Source organism: Chrysemys picta, chromosome 1 (assembly GCF_011386835.1).
Source record: "Chrysemys picta bellii isolate R12L10 chromosome 1, ASM1138683v2, whole genome shotgun sequence".
Classification (NCBI taxonomy): domain Eukaryota; kingdom Metazoa; phylum Chordata; order Testudines; family Emydidae; genus Chrysemys; species Chrysemys picta.
In genome coordinates this window covers 156,123,401-156,143,415 of record NC_088791.1, presented here as the reverse complement: position 1 = coordinate 156,143,415, position 20,015 = coordinate 156,123,401, and the positions used below count along the sequence as shown (strand labels likewise).

At 40.8% G+C, this 20,015-nt stretch overlaps 1 protein-coding gene across 4 annotated transcripts; it reads left to right on the top strand.

The window, feature by feature from the left end:
* Positions 1–197: 197 nt before the first annotated feature.
* Positions 198–16,839, top strand: TIPRL (TOR signaling pathway regulator). Of its 4 annotated transcripts, none has more exons than XM_042852930.2 (8): positions 320–563; positions 1,274–1,429; positions 3,052–3,231; positions 4,107–4,206; positions 7,291–7,422; positions 9,767–9,862; positions 11,677–11,739; positions 13,683–16,839. In XM_042852930.2, the coding sequence occupies exons 3-8, from the start codon at positions 3,071–3,073 to the stop codon at positions 13,830–13,832; spliced, it is 702 nt and encodes a 233-aa protein (XP_042708864.1). In that variant the 5' UTR covers positions 320–563; positions 1,274–1,429; positions 3,052–3,070; the 3' UTR covers positions 13,833–16,839. The 4 variants fall into 4 exon arrangements, with proteins under 4 accessions (XP_065443596.1, XP_042708864.1, XP_005294598.1 ...); XM_065587544.1 differs by having other exon boundaries at positions 346–563; positions 1,274–1,526; XM_065587524.1 differs by lacking the exons at positions 320–563; positions 1,274–1,429 and adding an exon at positions 198–317.
* The last annotated feature ends 3,176 nt before the right edge of the window (positions 16,840–20,015 follow it).

Below are 20,015 nucleotides of genomic sequence, written 5' to 3'. Positions count from 1 at the left end.
AGACGGGGGGGGGGGGGAGAGATATGGGACGGGTCGTCTCCCTCGCGGAGCGACCCCCGCACCTCTGCTCTGTGGGTTGGTACCATGGAGCCTTACACCCCCGCTAGCGCGGCGCCTCCCCTCGTTCCGCGCGGCCCGTCCCAGCAGCAGAGATTCCCAGCGCGCGGCCAGGCCGGTCCCCGGCTTCACTGGGCCTTTGTCACGTGACCCTGCCCCCTCCCCGCCTCTTTATCATGTTGCCCGCTCCCATCTCCCTCTCTCTCTCCGCGGCGCGAGCCTCTCGTCACGATGCTGGATTCTTTCTGGCGCGCGCCCAGGTGAGTGATCCCGGAAGCGGAAGTGTATGGGGGTGGGTTCCGGTTCCGGCGGCGCTGGTGCTGTTACTGCGGGGGAGACCGGCAACCACCTTTTCCTTCTTCTCCTCCCGCCGCTTCCCCTTCCCAGCCCCTCCCCGGCCCCGCCATGTACCCCGTGTTCCAAAGCACCAGCCGCGACTTCACCTTCGGGCCCTGGAGACTCAACGCCGCCCGGACCCACATCATGAAATCGGCCCAGGCCGAGAGGTGGGGTCGCGGGGGGGGGGGTCGTGGCCGGTGACTCCGTTTCCAGGCCGGATGGTTGGGCGGGCGGGGGTTACAGACCAGGCTCGGGTTTCACCGATCGGGTCCTCCCTGGATGGTGGCCGGGGGCTGCCTGTGCCCGCTCAGCGGGTCCGGTCGGGCTGGGGAGCGCGCCTCTGACAGATCCGCGTTGTAAACCGGGGCTCAGGCTGTGGTTTGAGCCCAAATCCCTCTGCTGTCCACACAAGGGAGAGAGCTCTCCCGTTGGCATAATTATACCACTCCCAACAGGGGCGGTAGCTATGTCGGTCGGAGAGCGTCTCCTGAGGACATAGTGCTGTCCACACTGGCGCTTTTGTTGGTGAAACTTACGTCAGTCATTAGTGTGGATTTTGTTTGTTTTTTTACACCACTGACTGACAAAAGTGCTAATGTAGACATAGCCTGAGTCCCCAAGCATGGGTCCTACAGACCTGGGTTTACAATGCGGTGTAGGCATATCATTACTGAGCAAGAGTTGAGTTTCTGCTAAGGTAATCTCCTAAAGATGCACTGCAGAAAGAACTACTATTAAAACCAAAAAAATCCCAATAAATGTAAGTCCCAAAAGGCCATCTGCTGGGATCAAGAGTTTCTTTTGCATCCTTTGTGTGATACTGTGGAACATCTTTTGGTTTGAGAGGCAGGGATGTTTTTGCTTTCCTCTTCCTAAGGTATTCAGGACTCTTGTGGACTCCTCAACTCAGGTTTTCTTACAAATGGACCACTCGCCTGTTCACATGTGGCAACAATTTCTGTTTCTATAAAGCGGTGGGGGAAACTGCTTCCTTCAGACCTGACTAAAGTTTGTTTGAAACCCGAACGTTAAAGTAAATATAAATATTTCAGATACTAAAAGTAAAGTCTGAGCTTGTTTAGCAGCAACCGTCTTTGATAGTTTGATATCTCTGGATCTCAAATACTATGGTAAATTAAATCTGTCAGACTTATTTCAGCTCTTCAGTCTCTTGCCAATATGTGACTTTCAGTTTGTGTTGCATTTATTTTTGTGTGATTCATTTGTTTGTCATAAACTTATTTCTTAAAAAGCTCTTTTATATAAGACTGTGTCATGTTGAAAAATGTTTTTTTTGTGTGAAGTCCTGAATGGACTATCTTATTTAATTGCATTTTGTTGCAAAGTGTATAGTAAATGCAGGCAGATGAAATCATAAGGTTTGGACACTATTTATCATAGTACCTAGGAGCCTTAGTCATAAAGCCGGAACCCATTGTGCAGGGCACTGTACAAATGCAATGCACTGCTGCTCTGAAAAGTGACTGCAAAAATGGCACCTTGCTCATTCTATCTGCTCCTGATGTGTCTTAAGTTATAGCTGCTTGCTTTACTGACTAAAATAACTTTTACTGCATTTTTCACCTGATAGCTCTGCACAATGATCACAATTACAGAAGACAGAGAGAGATGGATTCTTGTCTTCTAATCCTTTTGTCTGCAGAGCAGATTCACCAGAGATAGTAATAGCTTGTCAGCTTGAGCGCTTCAATGTAGACACTTATTAACGTGACCGAAGGGGTTCTCCAGCCACTGTAGTAAAACTGAAAGGCCGTAATGATGTTGATGGAAGAATTCTTCTGTTGATCTAGCACTGTCTACAAAGGGGCTTAGATTAGTGCCAATGTTCTTCATGGTACATTGGCCACTAGTAGGGGAGAGAATCTAATTTTAGTCTATATTTCCCACTCAGTCTTTGGCATGTCTGCTGAGACTACCCCAAAAGAGTGCCAATTGTTTGCAGTGTAGATGCTTATTTTTCTCTCATTGAGATATTAACTCCTCATAGATAACTGAGCACCTGCTAGATAATGAAAACTTCCATCAATTACCAATCAGAGCAGGTTTAGAACTGCCAACCCAAAGGTGAAAGGTTGCATCTCACTGTACTGATCCTCTGAGCCATTCGTTTCTTCAACTGAAGCTATATTTTTAAATGGGCAGACTGTGCATCTTTATCTTGCTCTAAAGTAATACTGTGTGGTAAGTAGTAGTAAGGCTATGTCTACACTTAAAATGCTTCAGCGGCACAGTTGAGCGCTTCAATGTAGACACTTACTAAGGTGACAGGAGGGATTCTCCAGCCACTGTAGTAAAACTGAAAGGCGGTAGTGATGTCGATGGAAGAATTCTTCCGTTGATCTAGCACTGTCTACACAGGGACTTAGATCAGCTTAAATACGTTGCTCAGGGGTGTTGATCTAATTAGGCCGATCAAATTTTCTAGAGTAGACTAGCCACAACTGTCTACCTCTGGACTTCTCCATGTTTAAGAGATCTTCTGACAGTGTTGCGGAAGAGAGGAGACTATTGGAATATTTTGTAGTGTGAAGGGAAAATGATCACTCAAATTAAACTATGCTTGTGGGCACAGTTACAAAGTCCTGCAAATGTAGATTGCAACCTTATTGATTTAACCTCTTTGTCTGCATGCAGATTAGCTGATGAATTGCACATGCCTTCCCTCCCAGAAATGATGTTTGGAGACAACATCCTAAGAATTCAGCATGATTATGGCTTTGGAATTGAGTTCAATGCAACAGATGCTTTAAAATGTGTAAATAACTATCAAGGTATGATTAAAGTGGCCTGTGCAGAGGAATGGCAAGAGAGCAGGTGAGCACTGCAGTATTACCACAATACCAGGGTGAGCACTAATGTGATGGGAGATGGAGTTTTATGTGGTGGCTAATACAGGAGACTGGCAGCCAAGGCTCTGTCACTTACTGTGTGGTCTTGAAAGTCACTTAAGCTTTCTGTGCTTCAGTCTCCCCATCCACAAAACTGGGATAGTTATACTTGCCTTCTTCTCAGGTGTATTGTGGTTTACTTAACACTTGTAAAGGACTTGGGTTTGATTCTGCTTCCATTTTAGTCAATAGAAAAATTCCTGTTGTGATTTGAATGTTGCAAGATCATGCATAGCACCTTTCACCTTAAGATGTCAAAGGGCAAGTACAAAATATTGCTACTGGAGGTTCCTTTTTGTAGTGCATTTAGTTTTGATACAGAATTCTACTGTATATTTATCAGGTTGTTAGCAGTGATGCTGGCAGTATATGAAGTGAGGCACAGAAGCATCAAAACTGTCCAAATGCCTAAGATGAAGTGGAGTATCGGTTTAATATCAGATACATTCTGCCAGCAGAATCCTTGGGATGAGCAGGCAAACTTAAACTGTACAACACTTGACAACATTAAACTAAAGACTTATGTCTAAAATCATATGAACGAAGCACTTATGCTATGGGAGTTGATGCTTGGAATGGTCTTCAAAATTACTAGATAAACATGGATATTGTCAATGAGAAGCAGTACTGTATAGATGTGGCTTGACACTAGAGTCTTTGCACAGGCAAAACCGCTATTTCCAGGAAGTTTTGGCTGTTTAAGGACATCAGTGTTGGGACCAGGGTATATGTCTCTTGTATGTGGTATTGTAATGTTAATCACTTATTACAAAGTATGTTTTTTTCTCTTCCTTTATTGAGGACTGAGGCTGAACACACGAAAGAAGTCGTTAAACCATATGATTGGACCTATACGACAGACTACAAAGGAACACTATTAGGAGATACTGTAAAGTTAAAAGTGAGTCTTTTTTCATTAAATGCTCATTGCATCACATTGTGTATAGACTTATTGAAAAACAAAGCACGCCTTCCAAAATAAGGTTGCATAGTTTTGAAGAGATCTGCTTTCAAAGTATAATTGGGGTTTATGGAGTCCTCCGTATTTTTTTTTTTTTTAAGCAAGTCACAGTTCACTTTGAGTAATTTAATGCTAAGGGTTTTTTTAATTTCTGAATTCTATATAAAAATGCCCCCAAAGTCCCTTGTATTTGGAATATAAGGCTGTGTGTGTGGGTTCTTGATGCTTAGTGGGTTGCCACTGAAGTCCTGAACTTCCCAGATACATGAGGACTGAAGGTCTCCTATAATTCTGTGGTACCCTAAGCATGCAGCATGCCAGTTGGCTGTGATGCTGTACACCAGATTGGGCTGTTAATCAGTGGTGCTGTGTTTACATACAGTAATAACTGTGTTCATACCTCATTTTTGACAACCTCTCCCAATCGTAAGTAACCATTTTAAAGTAGCCCTGAAATATCCAGTGCATCTGCTTGATGTTAGCAAAAAAAAAAAAAAACAAAAAACCCTCAACCCCCTACCTCTACTAGGCAGATGAATTCTAGTTAATCCCCTAGCATTACTATAGTTATTTAAAACCCTCCAAACTCTTGGGTCCCTTTGGAATGAATTGTGCTTTTATAAATATAAAACTTCTCTTGTTGGCCAAATGGCACTTGGCCGGTACCTTTTCAGAGAGGGTAAGAATGATAGCTTTGAACGTGTTTATAGAATGAGAGGTCCTGGGAAGTGAGAAAGATACCCAAGTTTTCTGTGCAGTTAAGGAGGAGAAGCATTTTTTATTATCTGTCTATAAAAGATCTTGGTGTTCCGTATAAACTATAGAAGCTTACAATATTTATAACCAAAATACTATTCAGAAATATCTATTAATACATGTCACACTGTCTGGTCTGGCTCACAATTATGACTGCCAACCTCAGGGCAGACTGACAAAAACATATCCCAAAATGGTGGTATGTTCTTTAAATAGATTTCACCAAGCCAGTGACAAATATGAACTTCTGGATCACTATACCAGTCTTACAATGGAGTCACAGACAATCCCTTTGGACTCTTCAGTCTATCTTGCCATCCAGGCAAGCTGGACTTAGTGATAAATGGTCATTTACACCAAAAATCACAAAATATTCAGATTGCTTTCAGTCCCAAGAGGCCAGTCATTTACCGCAGATCAATTGGTACCCTAGATCTTACACCAAAGACAATGCATATAGCCAATCCTGTAAAAACTATCTAAAGGTTTAAAAAAAAAAAAGTTAGTTACAGGTTAAAGCAAGGAAACATATATGCACAAATGAGTTGCAATAAAAATCCCAAGAGTGACAGAGTTGTGATCTGTTAATTCAAAACAGGACTTTGGAGTGGAGCCCAGAGCTAGAGCGCAGAGCAGTGGAGCTGCAGGTTTTTGCCTGGAGCTGGAGCTGGAGCAGAGCCGGAGCACAGCTCCAAAGCCCTGGTTCAAAATGACAGGTTTCAGAGTAGCAGCCGTGTTAGTCTGTATCCGCAAAAAGAACAGGAGTACTTGTGGCACCTTAGAGACTAACAAATTTAGAGCTTATGCTCTAATAAATTTGTTAGTCTCTAAGGTGCCACAAGTACTCCTGTTCTTTTTTCTGGTTCAAAATGTCTTCCAGGGCAGATCCAGAGGTAACCGCTGGTGATCTCTGGCCTCAGTTTAGTGTCTCTGACCCTGTGAGAGTTCAAACAGCAAAGAGATGGAAAGTTTTCATGTGTCTTTGGGCTTGACTTCATGTATAAGTGCTACAGCGGCGCAGCTGCAGCGCTTTAGTGAAGACGCTACTGCATCGACAGGAGAGCTTTGCCCATTGGCATAGTTACTTCCTGAGAGACAGTAGCTGTGTCAGTGGGAGAAGCTCTCCCACCAACATAGTGCTGTCTACATGGGGGGTTGGGTCCGTATCACTGCATCGCTCAGGGGCTTGGATTGCTAAAGTTATACCATTATAGGTCTGTAGTGTACACCTGGCCTTTGTTTTATTTCCTTCCTTTGGCCTGCAAATCCATTGAATGACCTTCCTTCAATATGGCATTTCCAAGTTGTGATGGGGCCATTCACCAATCCTTTGTATTGCGATGTTCCTTGATGGCCCATCTGATTTTGATAGTTCTTCTGGACAGGCTGAGGGGATCGCTCTTCCCATTCGAGTTCACAAGATTAGAGCAAACATTTTCAAAGTTATAAAGCAAAACTTAATATTTCCTGATAGCTTGGAATGCAGACATTACAAATATGATGAATTCATGCAGTAACTTACAAACAATCTATAGAATCTAAACACTAAATACATTCTTATAAGACTAATACCTTTTTTGAGCAACACTAACGCATAAATGAGCTGGTCCGGTCTCCAGCGATGAGTTTGTCAGTTCTTAGCTAATGCCTGCAGTATTGGCAAGAGCTGGCACCTGGCCAGCCAGCATCACAATACACTCAGTACTTCCCTGACTGTTTGAAATCTAGAACTCAGTCAAAACTGTTTGCAGATACTTTTTTTTTTCATGTGAAATTTAGCAAAACCCATGCTCAGCCTGCCCCAATCTGCAAGATGACAGCTCATGGGAAATCCCAAACTTTGGGTTTCTTGTCTTGTTTGGCCATGTTTCCTCTTGGAATTTTTAGCTTTTAGCAATTTTTTTCTATGAGAAGCTCAGAGACCTTTGGCTGAGCACTACAGAAGTAAGGCTGTATTAAAACAGGGAGTTGAAGAGTACAGGGTTTTCAGCAGAAGACATAGTCTGCAGATATCTTATGCCAAATTGTGTTAGCGAGACAAGGTGGGTGAGGTAATATCTTTTATTAGAACAACTTCTGATGGTGAGAAGAGCTCTGTGTAAGCTTGAAAACTTGTCTCTCTCACCAAGAGAAATTGGTCCAGTAAAATTATTTGGTCCAGTAAAAGTAATTACCTCACCCACCTTGTCTCGCTAATATCCTGGGACCGACACTGCTACAACAACACTGCCAAATTATGCTAACTATTCTTAAACTTAATTTTCCTAGGTTGTTCCTACAACTGATCACATCGATACAGAGAAATTGAAAGCCCGGGAACAGATTATGTTTTTTGAAGAAGTTCTGCTGTTTGAAGATGAGCTTCATGATCATGGTGTTTCAAGTCTGAGTGTAAAAATAGTGAGTTTAATCACTTCCTATGTACATATTCTCTCCCCTTCTCCTCCCCCCCCAAATCTTCTCTTGAGTTGAAGTTAAGGTAAAGTAAAAAGCAGACCTAATGGATTGTTATAGGTTTAGTTAAAACCCATTAAATTGATGAGTTGAACAGCAGGCCTTCTTTCAGGTTAAATGTAAGACAATTGTGGCCTCCGAGACAAAGGCACATCCAAGGTCACACAGGCGTTCTAAAGACTTTGGTGGAGGTTTTTTTAACTAAGGCCTTGGCTACACTCGGGAATTCACAGCGCGAGTGTAGTCGCGCCGCCAGCGCCGCGAGAGAGCTCTCGCAGCGCTGTATGTACTCCACCTCTCCGAGGGGAATAGCTTGCAGCGCTGTGAGTGAGCGTGCAGCGCTGCAGGCTCTGATTACACTGGCGCTTTACAGCGCTGCACTCGCTGCGCTCGGGGGGGCGGGGGAGGCGTTTTCACACCCCTGAATGCAGCAAGTTGCAGCGCTGTACAGCGCCAGTGTAGCCAAGGCCTGAGTACTGGTTTTGGAGTAAGGGAGGAGTGTTCTGTGGGTGCGGGGAGAGGGCGACACACGCACAGAGAAGCCGAAGCAGAGAGAGAGTGGTGAGCAGACATAGCCTGGAACCACATTAGTGTGGCCCTGCGACATGCTGAGAGGAGAGGTTTTGGGTCAGAGTATTGGCTGAAAGTTTGGTTTTGTGAGCAAAGAAACAGTCTCCTTTTTTGTTTTTGTGGGTTTTTTTTGTTTGTTTGTTTGTTTTTTGTTTTGTTCCTCCTGCATTTGAAGAAACAGGACTTTGTACATTCTTTGTAAATAAACAAAAATCCCAGACTCCATCATGAGTGTTTTCTCCGAACGGGAACAACCCACAGGTCCCTGAACTTTCACAAGCTGTTTGGGTCCAAAGTGGTAATAGTGCAATAAACTAAAATTTAAAAATTCCTTCAGTGTAAATAATCAAGGTGGTTTTAGTGTTACAGGTAAGGAACATTTGTAAAGGGGATTTACCGTGACTCTGTCCCTCTATAATAACAGCTTGTTTCTGCAGTTTCTCACCTGGTTCACAAGGGGAGTTGAGGATTAATTGGCTGAAATTTGTAAAGCTCTTTGTGAATGCTGTAGAAGCGTGTTGAAACAGCCTGCTTCCTTCCCTGACGAGCCAAGGGATGCACCCCAGCCACGTACTCATTTGCTACTGACTTGGTGTACCCGAGCCCACTTATCCACTGACACTTTAAAAACTCCCACACCCCAATCTGAGTCTATGCTGGTTATGTGATATGTATGTATCTCTTCACCCTTGCAACCGATACCTGTAATCCCTCATAAATCAAGCATGACCCCAGACGTACGGTACCTTCCCTCTTAACTTGTATATATTTAATTTTAAACATTAACTTTAATACAAATTTTAAAACCTGTTATTACTATCAACATTCTAGTGTTCATTCTTTTGTTACAAAATCCTGGGAGCCCCTTAAATAAATAGGACAGGATCTGTCCCCATTGCCTGGGTTCGAGGGGTGTGTCTATACTGCAGTTGGTGGTGTGCTTCCCAGCCCGGGTAGAGAGACACACACTTGCCCGCTTAAAAACAACAGTATGGCGATGGCAGCATGGGCAGTGGCTTGGGCTAGCCACCAGAGTACATACCCAGAGGGCTGGTGTGACTGTACTTGTGTGGCTAGCTCAAACTGCTGTCCATGTCACTGCGGCCACACTGCTATTTTTAGCATGCTAATATAAACCGAGCTAGTGCATGTCTCTCTACTGCTGGGAAGCACGCTTGCAACTGCAGTGTCGAATTACCATTGGGGGGGGTGAGGCCTGTCTTACGTGATGGCCTGGATCATAATATCGAGGAGTTATGTCTGTTTAGGAGACATTTAATGCCCCAACTGGCCAATATATTTAAAATGTAAGGTTTTTTGTATTTCTTTCTAAAAATATAATCTTGTAGAAGAAAAGGATATTGGTATCAGAGGTTACAAGGAACAATCTTTTCCCCTGTCACTGCACTAGGCAGGGCAGGATCATTACAAATGTTATGTAACAATCTGTTGAATGATATTGTACATTGGTATTTTCTCAAATCTTTTGAGGCAGCTATAGCAGATCATTAGGCACAGACCTTGACTGCACCATTTAAAGATCACTGCCTCCTTTTCAGTTGTGCAGCTCCAGTGGAACTTGTACTCTTCACAAGACCATGGCTTGGAACAGTCCAAGCGCTACTAGCACTAGTGGTTCTGAACTTCTTGGCTAAATAGCTGCGTATTTTACAGTAAAATGTCATAATGTGTTAAATTAAACATCTTGGTTTTTTTGCAGAGAGTAATGCCTTCCAGCTTCTTTGTGTTGTTGAGGTTTTTCTTGCGAGTTGATGGTGTACTTATCAGGATGAATGATACAAGACTTTACCATGAGGTAAACATTTAATATCCCTGATGTCTGTTTCATGTTCCACTTGGCAGAATATGGCCCGTACAGTGTTACTGTCGTTGTATGCAGTGGTGTTGTATCGGTGTCTGTCCCAGGGTATTAGAGAGACCAAGTGGGTGAGGTAATATCTTTTATTGGACCAGCTTATCTTGGTGAGACAGACAAGCTTCTGAGCTTACACAGAGCTCTTCTGCAGGACTGGGAAACTAATTCAGAGTGTCACAGCTAAAATGAGTAAGTTTCCCAGACCTGCAGAAGAGCTCTATGTGAGCTTAAATGCTTCTCTCTCTCACCAACAGAAGTTGATATGATGAAAGATATCACCTCACCCACCTTGTCTCTCTAGTGTTACTTTCTGTCCGAAGAATTGCGGAAGTCAGAGCAATGTTGGCTGATGTTGGGTTAGGGAAAGTAGAGGCTAGCTGAACTGAACTTCCAATTTATTATTTTATGCATGTTTATTACGGTAATGCCCAAGGATCCACTAAGAATGGAGCCCCATTGTGCTAGGCACTGTACAAACACAGGGTAGCAGACAGTCCTTGACCTGAAGAGCTTACAATCTAAACAGACAAGCCAGACAAAGGGTAAGGGAAAGAAGTAGAACATACAAAGTGAATAATATGATCTTGTTCTCTATGCTAATTGCTCCCAACTTCTAGGCATCTCCTGTTGGCTTGTTGTGGCTCCCAGCAGCATTTACGTATCTGATTATAGAACTGAGTCAGAATTCCCAGTTCTCTCTCTGACTCATGCTATGATTTTGGGGAAGTTGGTTTTCCTCTGCTTTAGTTTCCCATCTCTAAAATGTGGATAACTTACCGAATAAATAATATGGAATCTTTATTACTGTCTGTAAAGCACTTTGAGATGCTTGGATAGTATGTGCTTTAGAGGTCTCTTTCCTTTACTACTCTGTTAAACTAGGTAGAAAGCTATATGACTACTGGGGCTGGCTAGCTGTTGCTGCAAAGGGTATTGGTTATATGTGTACTGCTCTGTACAGGACATAATTCAGCATTATTTTGTGCAGCCATTTGAGTCACGTGCACATAGTGACTGGCTCCATGGCAGGCAGATCATTTTGGAATAAAAGACAGCCTGCTGTGGAAGTCAAAATCCACAGTACTGTAGCTCCAAATTGAGAAATTGCCTTCAAGTCTGAATTTTCTGCTTCTCAAGCCATACAGCTCCTCAGATCTGTAACCATGCATTTGGAGGAGAAGGGAACTTGCGATGGTGAGGCACCTGAGGCATCTAAATTTGACCCCTTCCTCAGTATTTAAAAGTGGGCTGCCATATTCTGCTGCTTCTTCCCTGTCTCTGTTGTTGAAAAATATCCTGTTGCCTTGTTGCTCTATGGCTGACTTCTGGAGAGTGCAATTTTTGTGATGCTTTTGCCAGACCAAGGTGCAAGAAACTCTTAAGATTGCACTTGAGCCCAAGCATCCCATGAAACGAGATCAGGGCACTTCTGGGATGAACATGAAATATTGTTTGTTCCTCCCTTCAATGCCATTGATGATGCCAATAATTGGGCTTCACCTGAGCAAAGATTAACAAATATATTAAATCATAGTTCTTGTTTTGCAGATAAATGACTGTTAGGAGCTAGATTGAAATTGCTAAACTTCATTTTTTTTCCCCACAGTAAACTTAAATCCTAGTCTCTACACTGAAAAATCTTTAGCCAACAAAATCCAGATGTATTCAAATTCAGTTTATTTACAACGTTCAGTTCGTGGAATACTAGAGAATATATGTTTTGTAACTGTTTTGCCTGTTTTCTCTCTTATTAGGCTGACAAGCCCTACATGATACGGGAATACACATCTAAAGAAAGCAAAATTTCAAGCTTAACGGTAATGCATTTTAAACATGTTTTCCATGTATACTAGCTTCAGTGTCTTCTGTCTAGTGTAGAAAGTGCCATATCAGGTCAGACCTCTGTTTGTTTAGCCTGGACCTGAAGAGAGGCAAAACTCCTCCTGACCATTGTGCAATGCTATTTGGAGGAAGATTGATTCTTGGCCCTTGTCAATATTCAGTGCATAAGGTGACACATGGTACTAGATTACTCTTCATCTTTGTTTGAATAGTTATAAATGTTAGGTTATTGGTAGAATTATTCATCCACAATTTAAGACCCCTTGCTCTCCAGTGGCAATTAATTCTGCAGGCTAGTGGTTGCCTACACTGCTAGCAGTATTTGAGGTCTATTTACTAGCATAGACTGATGCAGACTGGCTGATGCAAATGCTATAATTGGCCTTTAAAATTGAAAGGCCTATGGTCTTATGCTACTAAAGTGCATTTGTACAATAGTATAAGCGTTTAGAGAGAGCTGCAAGACCTAGTTGTTAGAGGTAGGAACTAAGAGTCGGGACTACTGAGTTCTATTCTTGACTCCACCACTGACTCATTGTGTGACCTAGGACAAATCACTTAATGTCTCTCGGCCTCGTTTTCCCCATCTGTAAAATGAGGCTAATGCTGCACTAATTTCTGGGGCTTTGTTTGTAAAACATTGGATATCCTTAAAAGTAAGGGATTATGCTATAAGAATGACCCTTTTTTATTCAGCATATGGTATATGATCCCTGCATATCTGAATTAAATCTGTTTAATGACAGAATCTAAGTTTGTGTTGTAGAGTCCACATAGCTAGCGGAGTGAGCTGGATGCTGTTCTGCCACATGCTTCAAAATGATCATCTAAGCGACATAATCTTTATTGCGGGTTCTGATAAAGGGACAGAGCACAAATGGATTTCCCTGGTTGAGTTTGCAAAGCTACCTGTTCGGAAAAAAATCAGCTTTTGACTTGTAAATTGGGAACATCAGATCTAAAAATCATTCAGAGAAAGTAGTATGAACCCCAGCATGTTACATTAAGAGCCAGTTTCAAAATTCAACAGCACTGTGCTTTGCTAAAAGCCTGAACAGGTTGCAGTGTGGGCTGCATTCCAGCAACTTTTGAGTAATCTTCTAGATGAAGTTACTTTATAAGGCTTGAAGTCAGTGTTCTCAGAATAACTCTCCAAATGTCTGTAAGTAATAAGGCAGTGTAGTCTCTGGAAGCACCTATAGAGAAGAGAGAGTTTGTAAAATGCCTCTTTTGTTGAATTGTCTGGTTTTAATTTAAGATGCTTGAATGAAATACTTCTAAACACTTAGAATTAGTGCATTTCTGCTCTGAAAATGCAGAGTTTTTTGGTAATTTCATTTACTGAACAGATTGATTCCCTGTGTGTATTCAGAATTCTATCTGCTGACTTCATTGTCTAAAACTTTTACTGGTAGCTGTATTGGGCTCTTCAGAGCTAAGAGGAAGTGCATTGACATTATCAACAGAATTGTTGATGTACTAGTCTGTTACACCTGAGCTACTCCATTGAAGATGTTGGAGTCATTGGGAGACATTAAACATGGGACTCCACAATACCATTCTCAGCCTCTCTTTGGAGCAGAAATTCAATTTAAAAATACAATCAGTTAAAAAAGTGAAATGTAGTTTTGAATACCCCACACTTGCCCCTGACTGTCCCTGCCAGTTTTTGTGGTCTTATGGTTATGTTTTTGTTCTGAAAGACTCACACAGAGAAGGAAAACTGAGTGTACACAACATGCAGTTAAATTCATAAAGTACATTGAATGAATAGCTGTCTGATCTTGTGTGTTTTAACTGTAGTCAGTGAATATTTCATACAGGTGGGAGTTTAAGTTGACTGGTTCCCTTTAAACTTTGCTTTGAAAATCTTCCTTTGTCTCTCTGTTTATTTCTAACTAAAATATTTGCTCCTTAGCATGTTCCACCCTCCTTGTTCACGGAGCCTAATGAGATCTCTCAGTATTTACCTGTAAAGGAGACGGTTTGTGAGAAGCTAGAATTCCCAGAGAAGTTGGATCCTGAGCCTACAGCCTCATCAGAAAGCACATGCATGGACTCTAAATAAATGTGACTTTATGTGGACTTGAAATGGGCCCTCTTCTGGAGATCATATGATCACTTGACCATTACCACTGGGGTAGTTTCACTATTTATGGGCTAAAGATCATTTGTTTGGCTAATTTTTCTGTAGCCTTAAGGGGGCAAAAAGCTCATTTCAGACCGGTTTCACTAATGTATATATTGTCTTTTTTTTTTTTTTTTTTTTTAATATTTTTTCAAACCTGTGTTTGGAATGAATGATAGACTAGTAACAAACAGGAGAATTGTCTTGGAGAATAAACCCCTCCCATGAATAGCTGTTTTTGTTCTGTTTTGAGCATTTGGCAGCTATATTGCCTAAACCCTCAACCACTAGCACCCTGGATCAAGAATTTTGGCTCTTGGTACCGAGAAGCTAGTGTAATTCACAAAACTGAGCAGCTTTTATTAACACTGTAGAATTCTTCTACAATAAAAGGTTTTGTTCCCTATGATGTATATGATGATTGACCTTCTGTTGTACATTAGAAATTTTGCTTGGCTCCCCTTGGTGTAAAATAATATACAAGTTAGGTAATTTCTCTGAATTTTAATCCCAGACATTTTACTGGAGGATATTTATTCTTCCCTCATTAATAGCTTTAAAAAGTTAGCAATGTGCAAAGCATTACAATTTCAGACACATTATAAAGATATCACCTTGTTCGGGAGCAGGGAAATGGCTTGAAGTTAACAGAGGCCCACACAATGGTAAATTTGTTATCAAGTACCACTTCACCTGATATCTAGTGGGGCTGGACTGTCTGACAACACTAATCTGACTCTTACTAGGATTAGGTGTGCTGCTAATGTAGTATCTAGTCATTAAAATGCATTGTACTGCATTGACTTCCCAGCCAGCACCCCATTTAGTTGGTTGTGGCCTGACAATCAAACTGCTAAGTCCCAGGTATTTCAATTCCTAAAGGGTTGAGGTATTGGTTTTTTGAGACTGAAGTTTCCCTAGCTTTAAAGGGACACTGTCAAATATACTAGGCCTGAAATTTAGGTTTTATTTCTTAAATCCTACAAATCCTAATAGATTAAAAGTGTATTTGTGTGTATATTCATGGTTCTGTTCCAACACAATTTACACTTTTGTGGATTTAAACATTTACCCTATGTAGTCGTAAAACCTAAACACATCAATGTGATTATAGCATGAGAACCAAGAACCTAAACTGACCAATCTGGTTTCATGCCCATATTGAATGAAGTGCAAGAATTAAATGCAGGTGATGACAAAAAGTAAATCTTAAGTGTTAAACTGACTTAATATTCCACGATGGTGGCAATAATTCAGATGAGGGAAGAAAACTTTTAATCTTATTAAGAAATGTATATATTCTAATTCTTCTCCACATCAAAATATGCAATTTAGAGTTGACGGATAGTGATAAGATGTTTTACAAAAAATTAAGAAAACCATTGAGACTTAAAAGAATGAAAGCTGTTTTGGTTTAAGATGACACTGAATTTTAGAGAAAGCTCCTGCCATGATAGTGATGGCAGGTGTCTTTCTGAAGATTGGCTTCACAAGTGCAGTGAGGCAGTATGGTCTAATGGAGTGGGCATCGGGCTGAAAGGCAGGAACTCCTAAGCAGTGGTCCTGGCTCTGCCACAGATTCACTGTATAACTATGTGTAAGTCACGTAACCTTTCTGTGCCTCTGTTTCCCATCTATAAAATGGGGGTAATACATTCCTACCTCACTGGATTTGTGAGGATTAATTTGTAAAGTATTATATCAGTGCAAAGTATTCCTGAATACACCTGCAGCCTTACATTTGGAAAAGACTAGCATGCAACACAAACATATTAAATGGTTTACTATCAGTTTGATTCAACTAGAGAAGAGGACTGAGTTTAAAATATAACTAACTACTCAAAGAGCTAGCTAATTTCCAGGTAGATGTTACCCAGGGACATCTAGAGTGTGGGATGACTGAATATGTGGCCACTGAGAGGCAGGTAAACCCTCATATGCAAAAATCCCAATTTATTCTTTCTCCAGCACCAGGCCCCAGCTACCTCCAAGCTTTTTCTCCCTACACTTGGTTCCTAGTCAAGCCCCCTATATCTAGATAAACAGAGTGAATCTGGCAGGGAAGGAATTTGACATGGAAGCAGGCACAGTAAATTAATTTGGGGAAACACATTTAGGTCTCATTCAGTGAGGGGGAAAAGAAGGCAAGGACGGGAACAACAGCGAGCAAAGAGGGAAGGCCATTGTGCGGGTAAGTAAATCTTACTGCAGCCTTTATTTAAGGCATACACCATTTTAGATGCCTCTTAAGAAGCTTAAAAAAATCAGACATTTTGGAGTCGTGGTTGGTAGTGATGGAGAGGAGAGTTGGGATGCTGATAACATAAGGAAACATACCTGTGTGCTGGTTAAAAATACTATGGTTCAGGTTTGGTCAGTGATAATGTTCAGCTCCATCACACTGAGGCAGGATGGAGGAGAACAACCCACATATTCCATGCCTAGTATTGAGAAGGGGTGTATTGCATGTTTAGCATATATTGTGTGTTATAGCCCTTCCATTACTGCTTCTAGTGTTTTTGTGATCTGTTTAAAACGGAGCTGTGGAGTTCGCACTTATCTCTGAATATGTACACATCTGATATCCATCTTTTTTGACTACCATGCATTTTAATGGAACATGCACCTTGGAGAAATCACAGGATCCTATTAGAAAGTTATACTTCCCTGCAAAATAAAATGCAGTATGGGGTGTTTTTTCTTGTCACTCTAAATGTTATGTTGTGTAAATACACAAAAAGGCTGTGAAATCGGTGTATTGGATGCTGCTCAGATACAAGCTTCCCAGAGGAAAGAAGCCAGTGCCAGTCTTATGTGATGTGCACAGGTTGTATGCCTCAGAGGGATGGGGGAAGTGCTTCTCTGGCAGTTTTGTGGTCAGTTTAATATGTGATGGTCTATATTTGTAGTTGTCTATCACTAAATAAAATGTATGCAACATTTTATAGTTCTGTCTAAGTCTGAGTTTTATTAGAAAAATAATCATAAAAGGAATGACAGTATACTTGAATGATGTATATTAGACCTTTTTCAGATACTTATATCTCATGATACACCACTTTAGATATGAAAACAAATAGGGCAGCATTTCCCAAAGTGCTGCTACGTAGGGAGGTGAACCCAAAGGCCTAACTGGAGGAGTAAGAAAGATGTATAAACTAAGATGGCTAGACCTCTAGCAGCCCATGGTGGGTTGAAGGCAGGATGTGATTGGTTTAATTTTTCTAAAGCAGTTGCGTGGGTTCAGGTTTTAAAAGTTTGGGAAGTACTGTATTAGAGCATAACTTTTAGAGGTGATGAACACTCCTGGCTTCCTTAGCAGTCAGTCTGACTGGAATTCTTAGCACATCTCTTTCCACTCTCCAAGAACTGATGCAAATTGTGTATACATGTTGAAATTTAAAACTCACTTTAGCGCTAAATGTTCCGGGATAACACTGTGAAACCAAAGCAGTCTAAAGAATCACAGTACTGCATCTCTCAGTGAATCTTGGAAAAAATTAGGGCTGTCAGACAGTTAAAAAAATGAATCATGAGATTAAAAGAAATCGTGATTAATCGCAGTGTTAATAGTAGAATACAATTTATTTAAATATTTGTGGATGTTTTTCTACATTTTCAAATATATTGACTTCAATTGCAACAGAATACAAAGTGCACAGTGCTCACTATTTTTTATTACAAATATTTGCACTGTAAACAACATAAAAGAAATAGTATTTTTCTGTTACTCTCTTAGTGAAATCTCTTTATGGTGAAAGTGCAATTTACAAATGTAGATTTTTTTTTTTACATAACTGCACTCAGAAACAAAATAATGTAAAACTTTAAAGCCTACAAGTCCACTCAGTCCTACTTCTTGTTCAGCCAGTCGCTAAGACAAACAAGTTTGTTTACATCAATGTCACCTAAAAGTGAGAACAGGCATGTTTAGCATATGTTTAGCATATCTGGCACGTAAATACTTTGCAATGCCAGCCACAAAAGTTCCATATGAACACCTGTTCTCACTTTCAGGTGACGTAAATAAGTGGGCAGCATTATTGCCCATAAATGTAAACAAACTTGTTTGTCTTAGCAATTGGCTCAACAAAAAGTAGAACTGAGTGGACTTATTGGCTCTAAAGTTTTACATTGTTTTGTTTTTGAGTGCAGTTATGTAACAAAAAATCTACGTTTGTAAGTTGCACTTTCAGAATAAAGAGATTGCACTACAATATATGTATGAGGTGAATAGAAAAATACTGTTTTTCTTTTTTGCAAATATTTCTAATCACAAATAATATAAAGTGAGCACTGTACACTTTTTATTCTGAGTTGTAACTGAAATCAATATATTTGAAAACGTTAAAATAGTCCAAAAATATTTATAATTTTAAATTGGTATTCTATTATTAACACTGTGGTTAAAACTGTGATTAATCACGATAAATTTTTTTAATTGAGTTAATTTGTTTTGAGTTAATTGCCTGAGTTACCTACTGCAATTAGTTAACAGCCCTAAAAAAAGAAAAACCCAAACAAAACAAGACAAAACACTGCCTGTTTACTGCCGGCTTCATGTCTGAAGAAAATTACTGGATGGTAATTAAATAAAAAAAAAAACAACAACAAGAAACAAAATCCATGAGGGTTCTGAAAAAGCTACACAGACAGTATTGAAGATACATTTCTTGCTTTACATGTCTATGGATGTGCTTTCATGTCTGTGCAGATCATTAATGTTTGAAGCTAGTTTGTCTGGCGCAGTGTTGTCACTTATACATGCCCTGTTTTGTTGCCCTGGTTGAATTTCCCAATGCCATAAACCTATTTTTAGAATGGGTGGAATGTCCAGTGAGCTGTTTGAAGAATGAGTCCAAAGGCTTGGAATAGAAGTTATAATTGTTTAAAAAATGAATGTTTTCATCATAATATAGACTCATAGACTCTAAGGTCAGAAGGGACCATTATGATCATCTAGTCTGACCTCCCGCATGATGTGGGCCACAAAAGCTGACCCACCCACTCCCGGAAGAATTATCTCCCTTTACTCAGCTGTTGAAGTCCCCAAATCATGATTTAAAGACTTCAAATCGCTGAGAATTCTCCAGCAAGCGACCCTTGCCCCATGCTGCGGAGGAAGGCGAAAAACCTCCAGGGCCTCTGCCAATCTACCCTGGAGGAAAATTCTTTCCTGACTCCAAATATGGTGATCAGCTGAACCCCGAGCATGCGGGCAAGATTCTCTAGCCAGACCCTCTGGAAAAAGTTCTCCGTAGTAACTTTTAATATTCCATCATTGACCATTGTTGCTAATTACCAGTGATGTCACGTTATTGACCTATTGACTAAAATCACTTTATCCCATCAAACCATCCCCTCCATAAGCTTATCAAGCTTGATCTTAAAGCCAGAGAGGTCTTTCGCCCCCACTGTTTCCCTCCCTTTGGAAGGCTGTTCCAAAACTTCACCCCTCTGATGGTTAGAAACCTTCTTCTAATTTCAATCCTAAACTTCCCGACGGCCAGTTTATATACATTCGTTCTCGTGTCCACATTAGTACTGAGCTGAAATAATTCCTCTCCCTCCCTGGTATTTATTCCTCTGATATATTTAAATAGAGCAATCATATCCCCCCTCAGCCTTCTTTTGGTTAAGGTAAAGCTGTAGGTAATCAATCATATTCCCCCCCCCCCCCCTCAGAGTGATGTTTTACTGTGTTATATCTGAATTTGTGTTATATGGGGGTAGAGGTGTAGTGCAACTTGACATTTTCAAAGTTTAGCATTGTGGAATATTCTTAACAGAATTTACAATTCTGAATTGAAAATGTTTCAAAATACATTGTTTGCAAAACAGATGAGCGAGCAGGTTTATTTTGAAAGCATGTATATTACTGTTCTTGTATTAATCGCTTACAGCATACTTAGTAACTAAGTTCCTGATCTTGCGCTCTTGAAATCAATGGAAATTTTATGATTGACTTCAGTGGATGCAGGAGCTAGCCCTATGTGTTACCAACATCTTTTGCATACTAGGGCCTGATCCTGCAAACACTTCTGCACATCTATATGCATAATGAATAGTGCATAAAGCATGTACTAAAAAATTTGCTGGAGCAGGCCTAAAAGGCAACTATGG

Excerpts from the sequence above, each read along its gene's own strand:
- TIPRL (XM_005294541.4), top strand. The coding sequence starts at position 463 with ATGTACCCCGTGTTCCAAAGCACCAGCCGCGACTTCACCTTCGGGCCC. Across the intron at positions 7,423-9,766 it reads CAAGTCTGAGTGTAAAAATA|AGAGTAATGCCTTCCAGCTT; the intron begins GTGAGTTTAATC and ends GTTTTTTTGCAG. Across the intron at positions 9,863-11,676 it reads ATACAAGACTTTACCATGAG|GCTGACAAGCCCTACATGAT; the intron begins GTAAACATTTAA and ends CTCTCTTATTAG.